At 40.4% G+C, this 18848-nt stretch overlaps 1 protein-coding gene across 1 annotated transcript; it reads right to left on the bottom strand.

Annotated features, from left to right (window-relative positions):
* Positions 1 to 176: 176 nt before the first annotated feature.
* On the bottom strand, positions 177 to 18580 carry CCDC80 (coiled-coil domain containing 80). The gene is made up of 7 exons (XM_062512459.1): positions 16694 to 18580; positions 12423 to 12579; positions 8334 to 8470; positions 7562 to 7710; positions 4181 to 4284; positions 2528 to 2608; positions 177 to 523 (listed from the first exon to the last, which is right to left on the bottom strand). The coding sequence occupies exons 1-7, from the start codon at positions 18578 to 18580 to the stop codon at positions 177 to 179; spliced, it is 2862 nt and encodes a 953-aa protein (XP_062368443.1).
* Positions 18581 to 18848: the final 268 nt, after the last annotated feature.

The raw sequence follows: 18848 nt of genomic DNA on the forward strand, positions 1-18848 counted from the left end.
TTTGAATTGCTTCACTGTAAAGGCTTCTGCATTTTTTGAGAAGGCAAATTGACTGAACGGTAGAACAAGGCATGGATATCTAGGTGGCCTGGGAAGATTTTCTGCAACTGGCCATCTATTGCTTGGATAGCTATTGGAAGACAGACACGGGGCAGCCAGAGGCTAAGTCACTCTGTTCAGTATGGATATCCATGGTGGTAACTTCCGTGGTGACGGTAGTCATCTTGGTAACCTTCCTGGTAGCCCTGGTGGTAGCTGTGGTAGCCATACCCACCATACTCATCATCAGGGCAGTGCATGCCCAGCGACTGCTGAATTGTCATTTCCTGGCGCCGGAGCTGCATGGAATCAATCAGGTCATACACAATTGCCATAGACCACATTGGAGAAGGATACCAGGATTTGACATTGCCGTCTTTCCCCACTAGAAGCATGGAGAAATACTCCGGGCTAATTTGGAAGTAATTCCGAATGTCTTTCACCAAATTAGCCGGGATGTCTTCTCGGTCTACAGTTGAGCTTCCTAGAAAGTAATCACATAAAACCAGCATTAATGTTTTGTTTAGGCAATGATGAGGGTTACTAGGTAAAAAAAATAGCAACAGGAGATAGGGTATAGCCCAAGAGTTGGCAATACAAGATTCTTATAATTTGCAAGTTCAGATCCATTTCCTGGATCTGAAATGAAATTACTGTGATCTCAGGATGTATTTTTAACATCTTTTTCAAGTTAGTAAACTTGTTCTTTTTCTCTAGCCTGAAGCTACTATAGTGTGGTACATCTTTTTGTCACCCCAAATCCCTTAACTTCTTTGATGTCTTTGCAGCTTGGGTCACCAGTTTAGGTATTGCAGAAGGCATATGTGAAAAACAGTAACAGTGAAAGAAATTAAAAGAATTGAAGTGTGACAGAAGAATTGCAGGATATAGAGCCTATAGAGCCTCACTCTTGAACTGTAATGATATGTGAGGTATGGGATGTGGTAGATGTCGTTTCCTCTTCAATGCATATGTTCTGTGGTAAATCTGGTGAATTCCAGGCTTATAAGTCTGAAGTCTGTGTTGGGAAATGAGTAGAAACTGTATGACAACTGAGATCAGTGGGCACATATATACATAGTTGGCTTGGCAACAGGACTCTTACAAGGTGGCACCCTGCCTTACAGATGTGAGGTTCTCTGAAAGAGGTCAGCAAGTAGGTGGTTAAGGGTGTCCTGGCTGATAAAGGCTATGTGAATTTTCATAAGGCTTCAAAAGGTCCTTTGATGGCATGGTTAAAGCAGAAGCAAGGTGGGTGTGAACATCAGTTTTACTGCAGGGATGGATAGGGATTAAATGTTCACCTTTTTCCCCCCACACAAGAAATTAGGGGAATAAAACAAAGGTATAGGGGCCAAATAAAAGGTACTTCTAGAGAAGTTCTCACAGTAGAACACATGCTAGAGGTTCAAGGGGAGATCAGACAAAGATCTGTTGATCTTAACAAACAGGATCTATAAACAAGTTCATGAAGCCTCCAGTGAAAAATCAGTGGAGGCTGCAAGAGTGTTAATGGAATAAGTCTGACATCAACTTCCTCTGTTTATTTTCACTCATTCACAGGGACTTAATGTTCCCATGCTGTAGAAGGACTAGAATGCTTTCATGCACAAAGCAGTTGAAGCACAGATGGGATTAATAATCTTCTTTCTGTCTTTGTTCCTCCACCGATGGAGGCAGTTGTTTGGATTATGTAGTAGAGGAACCTGCAGCATTTGACAATGGGACTCTCTTAAGGATCTACCTGGAAGAGCTTGCTGGGATGCAAGTGGAATACTGAAGAGAGCTCATAAGAAAGATGGAGAAAGACTTTTTACCAGGGCCCAGAAACAGAACAAGGGTTATTAATTTTACATAGAAAGAGGGTAAATTTAAATTAGATATAAGGAAGAGGTTTTTTAGGATACAGGTGGTATGGCCCAGAAGTAGGTTGCCCATACGGATGCTCTGTCTCTGGAAGTGTTCAAAGTTAGATGGGGCTTTGAGCAACCTGATGAAGTGAAAGATGTCCCAGCCCATGGCAGGGGGTTGGAAAAAGATGATCTTTAAGAGGTCCTATTCACTCCAAGCCATTCTATGAATGTAAGTGTATTAATGAGGGATCCATAGATGAGAATCTGCTGAGTGTGTGTTCAATTAGCCCTGCAGGCTATTGAGCATGTAAAAAGGCAGACATCCCTGTCTTTGACAGCAAGGCTGGCAGAAGAGTGTACTGAGGGGACTGTAAGCTTAGGCAGGAAATCAAAATACGAGATGGATTTCAGGATTTCAGGTATTTGTCCTTTTCTGTCCTTAAGAACCTATATAATATTTAGCACAGAAACACCAATAAAGCTTTTTGCTTGCTTTTGTGTCATCTTATTTCTTAAAAAACAAAGGAGGAAAAGAGTCATGTTCATCCCTCTAAATAAATGACAGCAAATAAATACTCAGCACTGTATAATGCCCTTCATGGGAAGTACTGAAGACACTGGAAATGGTCACTTACCATTAATTGGATACAATTCTAAGACACCTCCAATATCTTCTCCAACGCCAAGCAATTTGAGGATAGTTATGTGGCGTAGACCTGTGGAAGAAATGAAGGAAGTTTTGGGTCAGCCCAGGTCTTTCTGCTTGTCTTTTGGGCAGATTTCAGTTTAAACAGACAGGTCTCTGCTTGTTAAATTAGGTCCCAGTCTCAGCCAGCCCTCCAGAAGAGTTGCTGATTTCTGTGGAATCCCTGCCAGTCACATCACCTGTCCCAAACATAAGGAAAAGCTGATGTATTGAGTAAATGTGATATCAGTTGCATAAAGTTGTTCCAAGATGTGGTTCTGTAGCATAGGGATACAAGCATCAAATATGCCAGTAAATTGTAGAGGCCATTCTTCTACTCCAGAATCTTTCTGCTCTGTGTTCTTCACTGGTAAAGCTTTTACTTACTGTACACACAGCTAAAAATTATTTAGTGGCAATATCACCTATGCCAGTTAAACTCTGAATAACTAGGGAATAGTTTATGACAGATAGCCACTTCTTCCATTTGTTGTGTGCAGAGGCTTGGACTGTTGCCTCTGCTTTGAAGATAGATCTTAGGGACAGCAGAAACAGTTCATGTAACATGAGTCAGTACAATCTACAAAATTGTTGATGTAACTGCTTTTATAATTTGGAGGTAAGATGCTTGGAAACATACAATTTAGTTCAAGCACCCATTGACAAATGCTTTAGAAACTCACTGGATCATGTTCAAGCTGTCCCTACCAAAGGGTGGGGATACTCAACTGTTTTTACTACATTTTATTCTTTAGAAAGCATTCTGTAGTGGCACACGTCACAGTTTACTTTGGTGCTTTCCAAATGAGGTGATGTTGATGCTCCGAATGAAAGCCAGGTGATTATGAATAAACAATCATACTGTGCAGATCTCCCTCCTGGTGCAATTAACATGCATTGAAATAGCAGCTGTTGAAAGGGGCCTGTTTCATTCTGTTGCAGGAGTCAATTCTAGACCCTGTATGGTGTGTGCAGTGCTAGGAACTTAAGGAATAAGTCTCTCTGCACTTCATGACAAGAAGGCAGAAGAGTGCCTCTGGGTCTTGCCCTTAGTTGTCTCCTGGAGGAGCCCTCTCTCCACTGACTATGTAGGTGGATCTTGAAGTACATAGTTATGGGTCTGGGAGGGCCTTTATTGGATTGAAATGGCTTTCATTAATATTTTTACAGATTTTAGAAATGAAGAAATAAGGGAAAAAAAAAATCCAAACCCTGATGTCCATGCATCTCCCTGATGCCTGGCCCAGTTCTCAGTTGGATCTTAAAGGATCTGCCCTTACCAAAGCTTTTACCTTGTGTTAAGTTGTGCAGTAGAAAAAAGTCCCCAAAACAAGTATTACTATCCCTAAGACAAGATTTGGAATGCTAGCGTTTTCTGCTACATTAGTGTAATGCTTCAAAAATTATTCCAGGGAACACTGTTTAGCTGTCGTAGCTGCCAGTGTGCTGTATTACCTGCTTAGCACAATCTTCCATCTGGAGGAAAGTTTTCATTTGTAAGCCTTCTCAGACTGTCCAGGTTCAAACTTGAGCAAAGAAATCTATCATATTACTAGGAAGGATGTGGTTTGGGGGAGAAAGAATATAATTCCTTTTGACTCACCAAAATTGCAGGCTTGTCCACTGAGAGCAGCAAGCTGCTGGGAATAAGCCCAATCTTCATCACTGGGAGCAGAGATCACCACCAGCCGCCTTCTCCATCGGAACCTGAAAAGGGAGTGTGGCCAGGCATGGTCATGACATGTGACTCAAACCCTCCCAGCATTTCTGTTCTCTGTAGGCTGAGATATATCATATCTCTCATAACTTCTAAGTAACAGCTGGATGGGAAATCTTCCCAGTTCTGTCTGTCACTGGGAGAGGAAAAAGCTTGTTTTGAATTTTACAGCTCCAAAACTTTCAAAGAAACACCTGCAGTGCTGCTGCTTCACCAAACAAACACTGCAAAGTTTATGACCTTTGCTCAAAGCCCCTTCAGTAGTTACACCAGTGCTGAGAAGTGTATATTCAAGAGAGAAGGATTCCTGCGGAATTCCTCACTAAGCATTTAGCTTTTACGTCATTCACCACTGCTGGAACTGCACAGTTATTTTGCAGTCCAAGGACTGTCTGAGAATTAGGGTGTCTCTTCATTTCAGACATAACTCATACTTCTATTTAAATAATCACTGACCTCTTTTTTCTTTCCTGCACCACTTTTGCTCAAAATACCTTCAACATGGCTTTAAATGTGAGCTTGTTTGTAAGTATGTGGTTGTGTTAGCCTGTGGCTGTATAAGGCATGCATGGGGCAATAAGATAAATCTTGGACTCTTTCTTTAATAGGGACTACACCACCTACCCAAGATTTTGCATAAGGATCTCCTTCCTTTTCTGTCAAGGAAAGGCAGTGCCAATAAGGACACTTGACATCTCTAAAAATTCTAACTCTAGAGGTTTTTAATACTCGCTGAACCAATTGGTTTTTGAATATAGGTACTTCTCCACTTAACCTAAATAAATCAGATTTATAGGAATTTGCAAAGCTGCAGAGATATTTTTACAGCAGGAAATTATCTTTTAAATGGATGCAGATGTTACAGGCTAGAATAATAATAGCCTGCTTTTCTGCTGTACCATGTGGAAATCTCAAAATTAAGGCTAATGCAAAGGGTCAATTCTTCTTCACTTAAGAGAAGCTGAAGATATGGCGGGACTTGCTCAAAGTCAGAAGAGAAATTTTTAGAAGAGCAGGGCATGCTGATGTCTTTGCTTGTTGATTGATACAGATTTTTTTTTATACAATTAGAGAAGTAAATCTTTGAAAAGCAAACCTCCTCAAGTTCACCTTTCTCAGGAAGAACAACAAAGAGACATGAATGTGTGTGTGCAGTTAAGTGAATGGGAATGAGAAGCATTGAGGATCACATATGTGATGTGAAGAAAAGGAGTAAAATTTTGTGTCATTATTCTGAAAATGGGGAAAAGTGATCTTTGTGATATTTTGTTTAGAAAAGCACCTGGTTACCTATGAACAATGAGTGAGAATGTGGCCATATTTTGCCTAGGGAAAAAAACTGTGAGTCACTTTAAGATACTTTTATATTTCTTTCTGGTTTTTTTTTTTATTATTATTATTTATATCTCTTTTGGAGTTACACAGAGCTGAAAAGTGTTGAAAGCCATTGAAGCTGTTTATTCCCCTGCCCCAGGAGCACTTGGTGCACTTCTCTGGGACTGCATCTTAGAAGTTAATTCAGTTGGTCCGTCACAGCTGTTTCTTTGCCAACACTAATGTACAGATTTCTGCTTTATATCTGACATCAGAAGACATGGACCAATACTCTTGACACATCTGCCAGACCCTTCCCTATGTGGATCCTTTCTTCTTCCTCTACCTTTTTTACATCCTGTTCTGATGTGTGAGCCCAGAGAGCAGCACAACCACTATCTAGGTCTTAGAGGGGGACTCACCCCCAAACTCAAGGTTTTCTTCCTTCTGCATGTGGCTTTTAAGCATTACTCAAGCTGGCTCTGGCTCTCATGGTCTCCTTTCACACCACGCATTTAATAATTTAAATTTATAATTATTATAATATATGTTATTAAAATTTAATAATTTAAACTTAAATTAATAATATTTGCATTATTATAACTGAACTCTGCAAGGAGCAACACCAGGGAGATGACACCAGGCCTCTTGTTCAACTGAGAACAGGATACTGGACAAAGCTGGAATTCATTTTTCTGGGAATCTGACCAGTTAATGGGGCTAGAGAAGTCCACTCAGTATTTAAAGCCTGACGCTTGTTTCACAGACAACAAATGCATTCAGTGCAGCAGCAATTCTGTTTATAGATGCAACATTCTGCATTTTTCATGCCCAGTTTTCTAATGTGTGTTTATTACTAGAGCTGTTTCCAAGCAAAGAAGGATTTGTGGCCTGTCCCTTTCCAGTATACAAGCTCTTTCTTGTGCTGATAGCTGTTTACAAACTGTAGTTCTTCTTGGTGTTCTCAAGGATGAATCACTGGGTCCTAAACAGGAGATGGTGGGGTGGTTGGGGTGGATTTTGTTAAAGGTTCTGTTTCTGTTGAAGTGGCCATTGAATTTTATAATGTTTATGAACCAATAGCCTCTTCATTTACTTGATGCTCCTTTCTTCCTTGTCATAATCCATCATGCTGTCTCAGTTATTTTTAAAGCTGTCTGGCATTAACAGTGTATTTCCATGGATTTTCATAGTAGGTGAGGAGGATGCAGTTGTAACAGGTAAGGTGTAGAATCATGGGGTAGCCCTAATTTCATCTCAATTATCCTGTGATAATTGAGAGAGGGCTATAGCTGCACAGCTCTTCTGTGCCCACAGCCCAGACACATTTATTGCCTGGAATTAAGGTCTCACGGTAGAGTAATAACACAGCATGTAGAGATTGCATAAAGAAAATTTCTGCAGAAGGTCTCCCACATTTTGCAAAAGATATCTGCAAGACCTTTAATAAGATGCTTGACTAATACTGGCAAAGACAACTGTTATCTCAAGCAGGGTAAGAAAGAAGTCAGAGAGAATTAATTACTGATTTGAACTACATGGAAGGGATTAGAATGGGATTAATGAGATTGGGACGGCTGATGATCAAAACACATACACACTGTGATTCATACATTCAAACTTTGAACTAACATCTGTGAATTAAATCTTATTTACTCTTCTAATACAAATCAGTTTTATTATCTCCATGTCATGATGGGGAAACTGAGGTACTGAAAATCAGTGTATAAGAAAGGTTTAGTTATTCAGGAAACATGCTTCCTGTCTTCTGTACAAGACTATGCAAGGTTCTATACAAGCCTACATTCAGCTCTGACTGCATCTCTGTATTTGCTTGATATTGTAAATCCTGAGAAATCTGTATTTTAAAATCCCAGAAATAGTTGCATGAGTATTTTTCCAGAATAATGAAAATTAGTAGAACTAGCAGCAGATAAGAACAGAAAGTGATACCTGGATAAGAAGCTCTCAAGGGACTGCTTCTTATCTTCTTTGCAGACAATGCCCTCTTTTTTCTGTCTTTCCATGTCTTTAATTCGTGATTGGAAGGTGTCAATCAAATCGAACACAGACTTCATTGCTATGGGCACTTCATAGTATTGCTGTTAACAAAAACAAACAAGACAGGTGGGTATAAGGATGCTCATACTAGCAGCCTTTCTGCATGTATCACAGCACTGTGATACATGATACTGTGATATCTAGAGATCAAAGTATTATAATTTGTACACAAGCAGCAAGGCCTAAAATAGATCAGAAACAGTGGAAAATATAATTGTTTTCTCAATCAGACTGCCCTTTGGAAATGGCATATTTTCACTATTTGCCAAAAGTGATAAGGTCAGGACATTGCAGTTATTATGTTCTTATGTAAGGCCATTCAGTTAGAGGATTTGTCCTTATGCAATGTGATGTCATCCTGTTGAGCAGCCAAACTGTGTTTTAGTATGCCAGATACTACATTTAAATTCTGTCAGGTGTGGGGAGATTCTGTTCTACATCATTCCTGCAGAAACACACAATTCCTGAGATCACCTAAGTTCTGAAAATCTTGCTTACTGTTCTTTTGCTTGTCCTGCAGCAATGACCAGATCCTGCATCAATATCTTATGTGCCTCACGTGCAAGTGTGTAGTGTAATTTCCTAAATGTTTTAAATTTTTCCCCCTATTTTTCCAATGCATTTTCTTTCAAGAGAGCTGAGTTCAAAGAGTTGAAACCCTCACCTTGACCTTCATGTCAGTGTCTGTCAGCACCATGAAGAAATCATTGTAGGTCATCCCATATTCTTTCCTCAACTCACTGATGAGCTGTTGGTCCACAAGGTCTTCATCTTCTATCACTTTCATGGGCTTTTCATTATCTTAATGCCAGGCAAAGGAGAAATAAAAATAGTTATGGAGTCACACAGCCCTCTGCCTTTAATTTTGCCTCAAAAGAAAAGGGAAAATTCATTTCTCAGGAGTTCTCTTCCTGCTGCATATTCAATGTATTACAATTCAATGTATTGCATGTGTGTGAACTTTTCATTCATATGACTTTAACTGTCTAGTTTTTCCATCCCAATAGTCTTTGAAAATCAGTCGATCCTACGGCTCATGCACTTCAGTATTTATTTGTACATTCTTTAGAAAAATTTTGCTTTTTCCTGGAAAGATCTTTGAGATTTTATCAGCATGCTCATACATGAATATGCACGTACTAATCATTGCACCAGCTCCTGAAATATAGCCACTTCTGTAATTGGAAACAGATATTTTGACAATATGTTCCATGTGCAAATGAAACAGCATAGGTGATTTGGGTCAGTAAAATATAGCTAGAACAGCTTGAGGTTAGCCAGGACAGTAGAGTTAACCTTACCAGTCTTAAAAATTTACATGTAGTGACTATAAGAAACCAGTGACTATAGGAAACCGTGTTTAACATGTCTTGAATGCAGTGCTGGCAGCATACATCTCTAGATACCCCACTTTGGCACTCCCTTCTCCTGCTTGCTGATTCTAGCAGCCTGACAGGCGAAAACTTAGTTTTGAGTATGACTTGTACCTTCTCAGTGGTCCACTCCAAGAAAACATTCTGAAACAATGAGAAAAGGACTTGTGAAGACAGAGACTTTAAGACAAGCCTGTGGAGGTTCTTTACTGACATTCTTTACATCCTGTGGAACCAGGGTGCATTGCAGTCAAGTCCTGAAAGTCTTAATGACATCAGCACAGCCTCAGCTGTAGCATCCAACACACCCATACAACTACAACAGTGCTGAAACAAGGTTCCGTATGCAATTGTAGGCCTGGAAAGCTAAGGACAGGCTAAGCCACATACCAAGTGAAATGATACCTGGGCACCAACAGCTCCCTACAAACACTGCTTGCCTAAGCACTGTGACACCACTATGAATGTTATATTCACATTCTCACTTAGAAGTCCCAGCCATGGCTTAAGTGACCTGCCTGAAGTCAAAAGCATAGCAGGACATCAAGATGTAGAATACAACTACAACTTTTCAGTCCCTTGCTCCATAATTATTTATCAGCAAATAGAGACGTGATCCAAGTTAAGCACATAGCAACAGGAAAGATTTAAGTCATTATACAGCAAAGCATTTTAAATAATTTTCTAAATATATGTGGCTTTTAAGGAGCATACTGATTTGATTCAAATTTTGCAGTAGATTCATCCTGTTTTATAGACTGAATGAAACTTCTGAATTAAAATTTTGGGAAAATTTCTAAATTCAAATCTGATCTTTAGGTTTCCCACCTTGAACCCACTGCTTACAAAAAATAGCAAAGTCAGCAAGTATTAAAATTTGGTTATATTTATCATGCTAAATATCTAATTTATATGATTTTTCATTGTTATATGTACCTCAGTTGAAAATTTTATAAAGAATTAACAAGCAATGTTATTAATATTTGATTGGATGGATTGCTGGATGTGCTAATTCGTTATCCTTCATAAATATATGTAAATCCTGCATTGATTCTTGATGAGTGAGATTTATGTATTATTAGTGGCAAATATGACCATTAAAACATAGATCAAAAGTTCATATATAAAAGCAAAGACTATGTCATTGGCCTAGATGGACATAGAAAAATGCAAAGGTTGTTATTGTGAAATGTGTTGGAAAATAGCTAAGGTACAGGGGTACCTTAGACCAACTGACCTATGGCACCCTTCTGCTTTAAACTCTAGATATCAATATGAAATTTGCCCTTTAGAATTTCTTTTTTAAGATATTTTCTTTCAAAACTTACAATGAAAAGAAGAAAATTTTTCTTTTTTACAAAAGAGAATTTACAATTACAGAGTGATGCAGAAAAAAAACTGTATCAAGGAAAAATATGATGCCACAAAGGCTGACCTGCCTTTCAAACCTGGAAATTTTTTCTTTGAAGGAAAAAAAGAAGTTAATCTAATTGCCTGTTTCCAAGTCACTACATATCCTTGACCCCTGCCTCATAAAGAATATCTGGGGTCTGCATGAAGATCTACCAGAGCTGAGACTATGCTGCTACCTGAAAAGTTCTTGCTCTCTTTGCTTTTTCTCTGAAAGAATGGAGAAACATTTCTCCATACATCTTAGGCATCTAGACAGGCTGGGAAGATGAGTTATCTTGAGAAATAATGAGGTTACAAAGGCCAGCAGGTTGCTTTAGCAGTACAGTGGCCTAATAGATTAGGTACTTGTTTTGATTATAGGATGGATAGCCAGGGACTGATGTTTGGTTAATCAAAGTCCAGTTTCCCATGGGGAAAAGAGACCACATTTGCTAACTTGGGCTGAAGAGCAGACCTCTGCAGTGACACTCAGCTTTTGTGTCATTCCAGTTGGAAAGTAGGAAATACTCTCTGGTTTCACTATGAGCTTATCTTGACCAGTGTCACTGAGCTCTTTCATTCACCACTTCTAAATGTGTTTGAAATTTCAAGTGAAAAGTCTTCTGTTGACTTTTCTGCTGTTGTCTTTTGTATTTCAATCCCAAGATGCAGCAGTCCAATTAGACCTCATCATGCTGGGCGCTCAAGCTTCTCACTACAGAAACATACTGTGTGCAAAATGTTTCTTAGGAGCTTTTGTTGCTTCTGATGCTCACAGTGAGTGAGCCTTGAAGAGGCCATACAAACAAGAAAGGTGGAGGAGAAGGGGAGGTAGAACAGAAGGATACTTGTATTATTGATTTGTGTTGTGTGTATTTCTATAAAGCTCAGGATTTGGTGTTTTGGGCAAAATTATAAGGTAAATTTCATGTAAGGTTTAACCTATACCCTTCTAAATCTCCTGTTTTTGTTCAACAATTTAATTCCTCCTATGAGAACTCAGCTGTTATATACACTTTCGTGGTTTGGGAAATGTTTGGATGTAGGTTAAGTTTGGAACAGGCTGAAAGAGTATGGTCTATGTCAAAGTGAGTATCTGAATATTAGCCAGACTAGAGCTAAATATAATCCTAAACAGGATTTGCTGTTAGGCAAACTGACAGGCAGATGGATCTAGGTACACAAAAAGTGACCTTGAGTAACCTTGGCCTGATGTGGAAAAGCCTGTACTGTTCCAGATTTGTCAAGGAGGTGCCCAAGTGGACAGTCTGGCAGGATTTGTGACTCACAGTCATCCAGGGACACAAGGTTAGATCCCGTCCCTCTGAGAGCAGCATAGGCACAACTGGAAGCCAGATGTAAATCTGTGACCTTCTGGCCATTTATATGCCAGACCTGAAGAGCCCTGCAGCTGTTCAGGTCCTGAGCTTTCTGTTCCATCACCCATCTTTTCCCAAGGTTTGGTAAAACCAGATGAACTTCAATGAGAAAGATGTGGTGGATGTGTAACCAAAATTAGAAGCTTTTATTCTATTTGCAGTATAGAATTGTAAAACATTTGTATTTCTTTGGCTTCATCCACCAAAGCACTCACAGTCATGCTAACCTTTAGATGCAGACAGAAATGAGATAGTTCGGTGATTCAAGAGATAACTAAGCTTAAGTGCTTTGCTGGACTGCAACCTGAAGTCTTTGTCCAACCACTATTGTTACAGAAGGACAGGTTTTCACTGGCTTTAATGGGTGCTTCCCCAGGCCCTGAACACTGACAGTAGTTGTTTCAAAGCTACCTAAGAGAGATGGATGCCCAGTGTCACCTGTCTACATGGAAACTCTGAATGTGAAGAAGATGGCACTAAATATGTCTAAATTAGCTACTTTTCAGGCCCCGCATAGTCTTAGATTTTGACCCAAGTTGGGGTGATTTTTCCCTTTGCTGTCTGTATTGTGCCCAGGAGATGGAATGAGAGTATCAGAAGAAAAAGAACCTAGCTGGAAGTGGTCAATTTTCATGCTGCTGTTGTTCATGGTGCCGAAAATTGTGATGACTGAGATCTTCCTTGTTGCCATCTTGCAGAAGCTCTCAAGATACTCATCTCGCTGCTGTATGTACATGGTGTTGTCCGCCTTGGGGGTTGTGATCAGCTGGTTGGTGGCAGAGACAAAATAATTTGTTTAGTATAAGGAATGAAGCAGGTGATTATTTTATCAGAGGAGAACTAGTCACTCTCTGCAAACTGGGCTCTCTTTCCCATAAAGCTGTTATTTATTTCTGTTTGGAGTGTACCTTCATGCCCAGGCCTGACCCAAAGACTTTCAGGCAGCTAGAGGAAAACCTTCAGAAGCATGTACAGCTGGTTGTGCCAGCTGCTCTGCTGCTTCTACCACAATGCTGATAGAAGAAAGATCACTATATTTTACAGAAAGCCACATACTCCCCTTTTATCCCTTGTCCTGCCAGTCTCACCAGGTCTCAATGGTGCCTTCACAGCCTTCAGTGGTGCTGTAACTCACTCACAGGGGGAGCCCTGGGAACATGGCTGCTGCTCTGCCCTCATCCCATGGTCAGGCAGGGCTTCCATGGCTGTTTTGACTTCCAGGGGTGAGTGCAACTAGGTCTACATGAGTACTTATGTAACTGATGGCCAACTAAGAAGACCTTGAAGACTTGCTGAGGCCACTGTGACCTCATCTGAAAATGTCTGATTCTGCTTTTCTTTGTTCTAAGTCACTTCGATGTCTTATGGGACTTATACTTGCTCAAAAGCACAGTTGTGGGCAAAAAGGAAGAGGAAAATTACAACAGAAGTAGAAAAAGCTCTACATTCTACAGTAATTACTTCAAAGCCTTCTAAGGATTGCAAATATTTAATTTTTAAAAAGTTTAGAGCACACAATTCAGATCTTCATCAGTGACTGAGATTAAAAAATTCCAGGGAAGGGGTGTGTGTAACAACATTTAGTGATTCTCTAATTTTCCAGAGAAGATGCTGCAGTTTCCAGCAGAAGATGCTGCTTTAGCAATGTAATCATTCTAACTGGCAGCAGTGAACTGCAGTCAAGCACCTGCCACTGATCCCCTGAATGCAAAGGGAGCTGGAATATGGACTCAAGTTTTAGAATTTAAGGTCACAAATAATCACCAAAATCCTTCAGTTACAAATCTATGCTTTAATCTGTAAGAGGAGTAATAATTTTCTGAAGCCTGCCTTCTGAAGTTTGTGGGGCCTGAAGGCTAATTTTTGCTGTACACTCTTTATAAATCCAGTTCATTAATGTAAAAACATTTCCGGGCTTATAAAATCTGTCTCTCATTTATGCAAAGGCCCGTGGCATGACTACAGCTTTGGGATATGAAGGTGAATGAGAGTAACAGACGTCAAGAGGATTTGGTTTCTGGGTTACAGTATGTAACACATTGCATTTAAATTGTATATTAAAATGCTTCAAATTTAAAAAAAAAATCATGAGAAGGGTCTGAGGACTGAAATGAAAAACAGACCATTCGTTTACAGTCTCCTTCTAGTTTTGGAGTTTATAAGCTGGAAAGCAGAGTCAAGCCCAAATCTGATCTGTTTCATCAAACCTTGTAGAACAAAGCAAGTTTCCAATCAAAGCTTTGTGCCAGGTCTGTTTTAACCCAGGCTGTATATGCTCTGTCTCTATCAGTGTTTGCACCACAGAATCATAGGATGGTTTGGGTGAGAAGGGGCCTTCAAGATCACCTTGTTTCAACCCTTCTGCCAGGAGCAGAGACACCTTCCAACAGATAGGTTATTCAAAGCCCCATCCAGCCTGGCCTTGGACACCTACAGGGATAGAGCATCCACAGCTATAATTCTCCCTCCTCCTTATAATCTCTCTTTAGGTACTGGAAGGCTCCTGTAAGGTCCCCTTGAAGCCTTTTCTTCTCCAGAAGAACAACCCCAACTCTTTCACCCTGTTTCCATAGGAGAAGTACTCCAGTTCTCTGGTTATCTTCCTCATTTGCATGCATATGTGTGCATATGCATATATGTGCATGTAGGTATATATGGCGTGTTACAAATAAACTGTCAGTTGGCATTTCATCACCACAGAGAAATAAACAAAAAACCTAAAATCACAAGGCCAAAATTCCTCAACTTTTGTAAGACTGCAATAAAAGACCCACTATAGAGAGGTGAGACCACTGGAACTCAAAACCCATGTTATTTTCAGTTTCTGTATCTGGGATTTATATTTGCTATGAATTGAACTTAACCCAAAATAGACCTCAAGATTCCAGATTTTTGAAATTCACACTGAAATCTGAAATTGTTAATGATGTAGAATTTAAAACCCTATGTCCTTCTTAAAAGATGTTTGGAAAAGGACTGAAACTGTCCTTGGAAGCAAGTCTGAAAGACAATAGTACAAAAAAGCAATGGGAACAACTCTGAAGCAATATGGTATAATTCTCTAGAGATAGAGTTTCAAGATTAATGAATGACAGATTTAATTGTAAGGATTGTTCCCCTAAGGGAACTGAACAGTTTGATTGGAAGGAATGCAAATAGGCACGTGTGTGGATTCAAAGAGGCTTGAGAAGTTCTTTGTTTTCCACAATGTGTGGCAATGAAAAAATATAGAGTTCAGTCACTGCTTTTACTAATAACCAAACCAAACCAAACCAAACCAAACCAAACCAAACCAAACCTATACTTCAGGGACTTCAGAGTAAGCAGGCTGAGGATGTTATTAGATTCTAAAAAAGTGAGGTACAGCATGGCATAATCATTTGTATGCAGTGAGTTCTGGCCTGATGACCTGAGATTGTGCAACTCTTCTTAGAGATCCAGCTGGGAGGTGGCCCAGTATCAGAAGGTTCAAATATCAGACAATCCTTTAACTTGCCAAGACTGTGGTGGTGTAAAAAATTAGCAGCTTGACATCTGTGAGCTTTACTTTTGGCTCTTTTATTTTCAAGTTTGTTTGTATTTATCCTGATGCTACATATATTCCATAACATTGAGACCAAATTTCAAGGATCCCAGCTTCTGCATAGTTTCTCTCTCTGAGCATTTGTTTTGGCTAAATATTAGCTAACAATCAACTGATAGGCATTATTTGCAAAATTCAGTGAAGTTCAATTTTTTTCAAGTATATGGCTTTTTTCCACTTCTAGTGCTAGCTCTGCAAAGTCCCTACATCTTAAAGAACGGGGAGGGGGAGAAGAAAGTAGCCTTGTTTACAGGCCCATGAATCATGAGCAGAATGATTCATTACATTCCAATGGTAGAAATTTTAACTTGGCATCTTAGCATGGCACCTTAGCTATTTGTACTGGAATACGGAGTATGAAAGACAGAGGTGTTTGTAGCAATGACTATTGGACAATAACTGTGAAAAAGATCAGGATAATTGCAAGAAACCAGCTCCCACAATAATATTTTTAAAGAACTGTTTTCCAAAGTGTACCCTTCAGGATATGTGTCATCTGCCAGAAAAAACATTTGTACTACAACTAAAACTGTTTCCTGTCCCAGGTGAAGTGGTTTTCAGAAGTAGTTTGAAAAACATACAACCCTATAAAACCTGGGGACAAGTAACTCCAGACCATGCTGAAGTTCTCAGGCTTGAAAACTTATGGGAGTGTTACAGTTTAATACAAACAGCAGGAGAAAAATCCATACAAAAATAAATTTTGCACAGGATCTCTGAAGATGTCTAGGAGATCTTAATCCCAAATTCCCTATCCCTCAGGGCATCTGATCACAAGCCTTTGTGCATATCCTCAGTCAGATGTGCACTATTATTGCTAAGTCACCTGGCTTGCTTCCAGCTTTAGGACACCAGCACCAATATGAAGAAGGTGTGCCAGCTGGCAGGACATACCACTGAAAAGTGGTAACTTGGCAAGTACCCCAAGGTGACAAATGGATGTAATACACATTGGAACCTCATTTTATTGATCTTAATGATCCAGATCCCGACACCTATATATCCGCTGTAAGCAAGATAATCTGATGGCTATATGGTGTTTTATGGAAGTGGCTGTGAACAGGTGTTTATCCTAATCTCTGGATGACTGATTTTTATAGTTCATGTAAGATTTCCAATATGAGGCCATGAAACATGTTGGAAACAATCATTTGGGTCTATAACTTTTACCTCTTAAGATAAAAGCACCAAGAAAGAGTAATATAAACCCACTATAAGCATATAGTTCCACATATTCCTACTGTGAGGGAGATATTACTTCATTTGGTAATAAAATTCAGATGAATGAATTACTTACAATGAGCCTCCTCCTGCCTTCAAAATATTCCAGGAGGTTAGTTGCTGATTTCCTGGGAGCCTGTAGGAAGGTCTTCTTGTTGGACTTGGGAAAATCCTCATTCTCAATCCTGCTTCCCTTCTTCTTCTTACTGCGGTCTTTGTCCTGCTTGTTCTTTTTTTCAGCTTTGACCTTCTTGGACTGCTTCTCACTCTTCTGTTGCTTGTCAGGTCTGTCCTTCTTCTTCTTCTCAGGTTTATCCATTCGGTCATGCTTCTTTGATTCTTTTCCTTTCTTTGGGGGAATATTTTCCGCTGCAAACCGTTCCTCTAAATGGGAACTAGCAGGCTTGCTTGGGTCATATTTGTCTTCATACTCATTACTGAGTATCTTTTCTTGTGGTTTTTTTTTTGGTGGTTTAGTCTTATTTGGTTTGTGTTGTCCAGGTGTGACATTCAGGTCCCTGTGGCTAAAGTCCTTTCTGTCAGTTCTGTTATCTTTGAATCTACCCACATTTGCCTTTGTATAGTGTACTGAGGGAGCTGTTGGGAGTTCTGTGAAACTGTCATAATGAGCAGCTTTGTTTGGTTTCCGTGTGGCTGCCAGTTGTTTCTCTTGGTAGCTTTGCTGCTGGTCCCTGCGATTTGTTTTCCACACAGGAGAGTAGAAGTCCTCAGAGGCTGTGATTTGTAGCGCGGTGGCATCAGGGGCTACTGGCAGCCTGTGGTACTCTGGGGTGGAATGTGACTTCATGGTCCAGGTCCTCTGTGTGCCAGGGAGGGGTGTAATTATTGTAGACCAGCTGGCTGTTGTCACTGCATGGGTGGTGGCACGAGTAGTAGTGGTGGTGGGAGGGAGGGTAGTGGTCCTTACTGTGGGCAGAGGAGTGGCCATTGTGGTTGTCATTGGTTTCCTCATTGTTTTGGTCCTTGTTGGATGATTATTGCTCTTCCTTGGATCCTCCTTCCTTGCTGACACCTGGACATGTTCAGTGCCAGGGGTAGGCTGCGTGGCACCCCCATTATTGCCTTCCACAACCACTTGCCCCTCCACCCCAGCTGCTTTGCACATCTGGATGAAGCCTTTCTGTCTCATCTTCTCAATTTTTCTGATGGGGTTCTGATCAATGATTTCATACATGGCCTCTAGCCTGACTGGATAAGGATACCTTTCCTCCACTTGCAGGGTTTTCTTCAACAGTACCATGCCAAATTTCCCTTTCTCCAGTTTCAGAAAGCTCATGAGCTTAGGGATGAGGGCAGGATCTAGTGGCTGTTCCAGAATTTTTCCTTCATTGGTTATCCTTCTAACTTTTCCCCCTTCTTCCCCTTCTTCATGGAACAACACAATCTGCTGGATGTGCCTTTCAGCCAATTCACAATAAACGTCATTTTTCAGCAGGCTCATCATGAGCCGGTAGTAGCCCTCAGAGGCATAGGGGGCAGAAATTACCCACACCCGATTTTTCCCTGCAAAGCTGGCCAGGACATTGGGAGAACTTGACCCTGAAGAGAAACGTACCACTCGTGACTGGGTGGCAGAGGATATCCCTTCATCCTTTATCATCTCAGACTTGGGGTATTTGGCTGCAGCTGTGAGTCTCTGTACCAACCTCATTCTGGTCCCCGTGCCCCTGGCCTGGGAACGTGATTCCCCTTGCAGGAGATTGGCAGGTGGTTTTGGAGGTGCTGAAGGATCCCTCTTGGTGACAGGATGTTGAGGATTTGGGCTTGAATTCCTCAGGGATGCTCCAGACCTTCTCAGAAGGCTGCCTGAAGCCCCATAAGCCAGGGGCACTTTCTTAACTCCATGGCTCCCTCTTTCCACTAGCCTTTCTGTCTTCTCAGAGCCACACACTAACCATGCTGCCCATAGCAGGGCTAAGCTGAGAGCTGGCCTCCAGTTCATTGTGTAATCTGTGTTGGGGGGAGAGGACAAGCAAAATTAGATATTAAGAGTATGATGATATCTTGCACAAGTGACTAAAAATGCAAAGCACAGGCTGGCTATTTTGTGTGATTTATAAGTGCTTGATTACACCTCAGTCCTGCCCTAGGGGCTTTGTAAGTTTTACAGTCATTTTTGGAAAAACACAGAACGGATCACTTTATGAAAAAATGAGATCACCCTTCTGTAAGATGATACTGTCTTTCTAAAATGACATTGTGATCTGCAC

This window comes from Cinclus cinclus, chromosome 2, assembly GCF_963662255.1.
Source record: "Cinclus cinclus chromosome 2, bCinCin1.1, whole genome shotgun sequence".
NCBI lineage: Eukaryota > Metazoa > Chordata > Aves > Passeriformes > Cinclidae > Cinclus > Cinclus cinclus.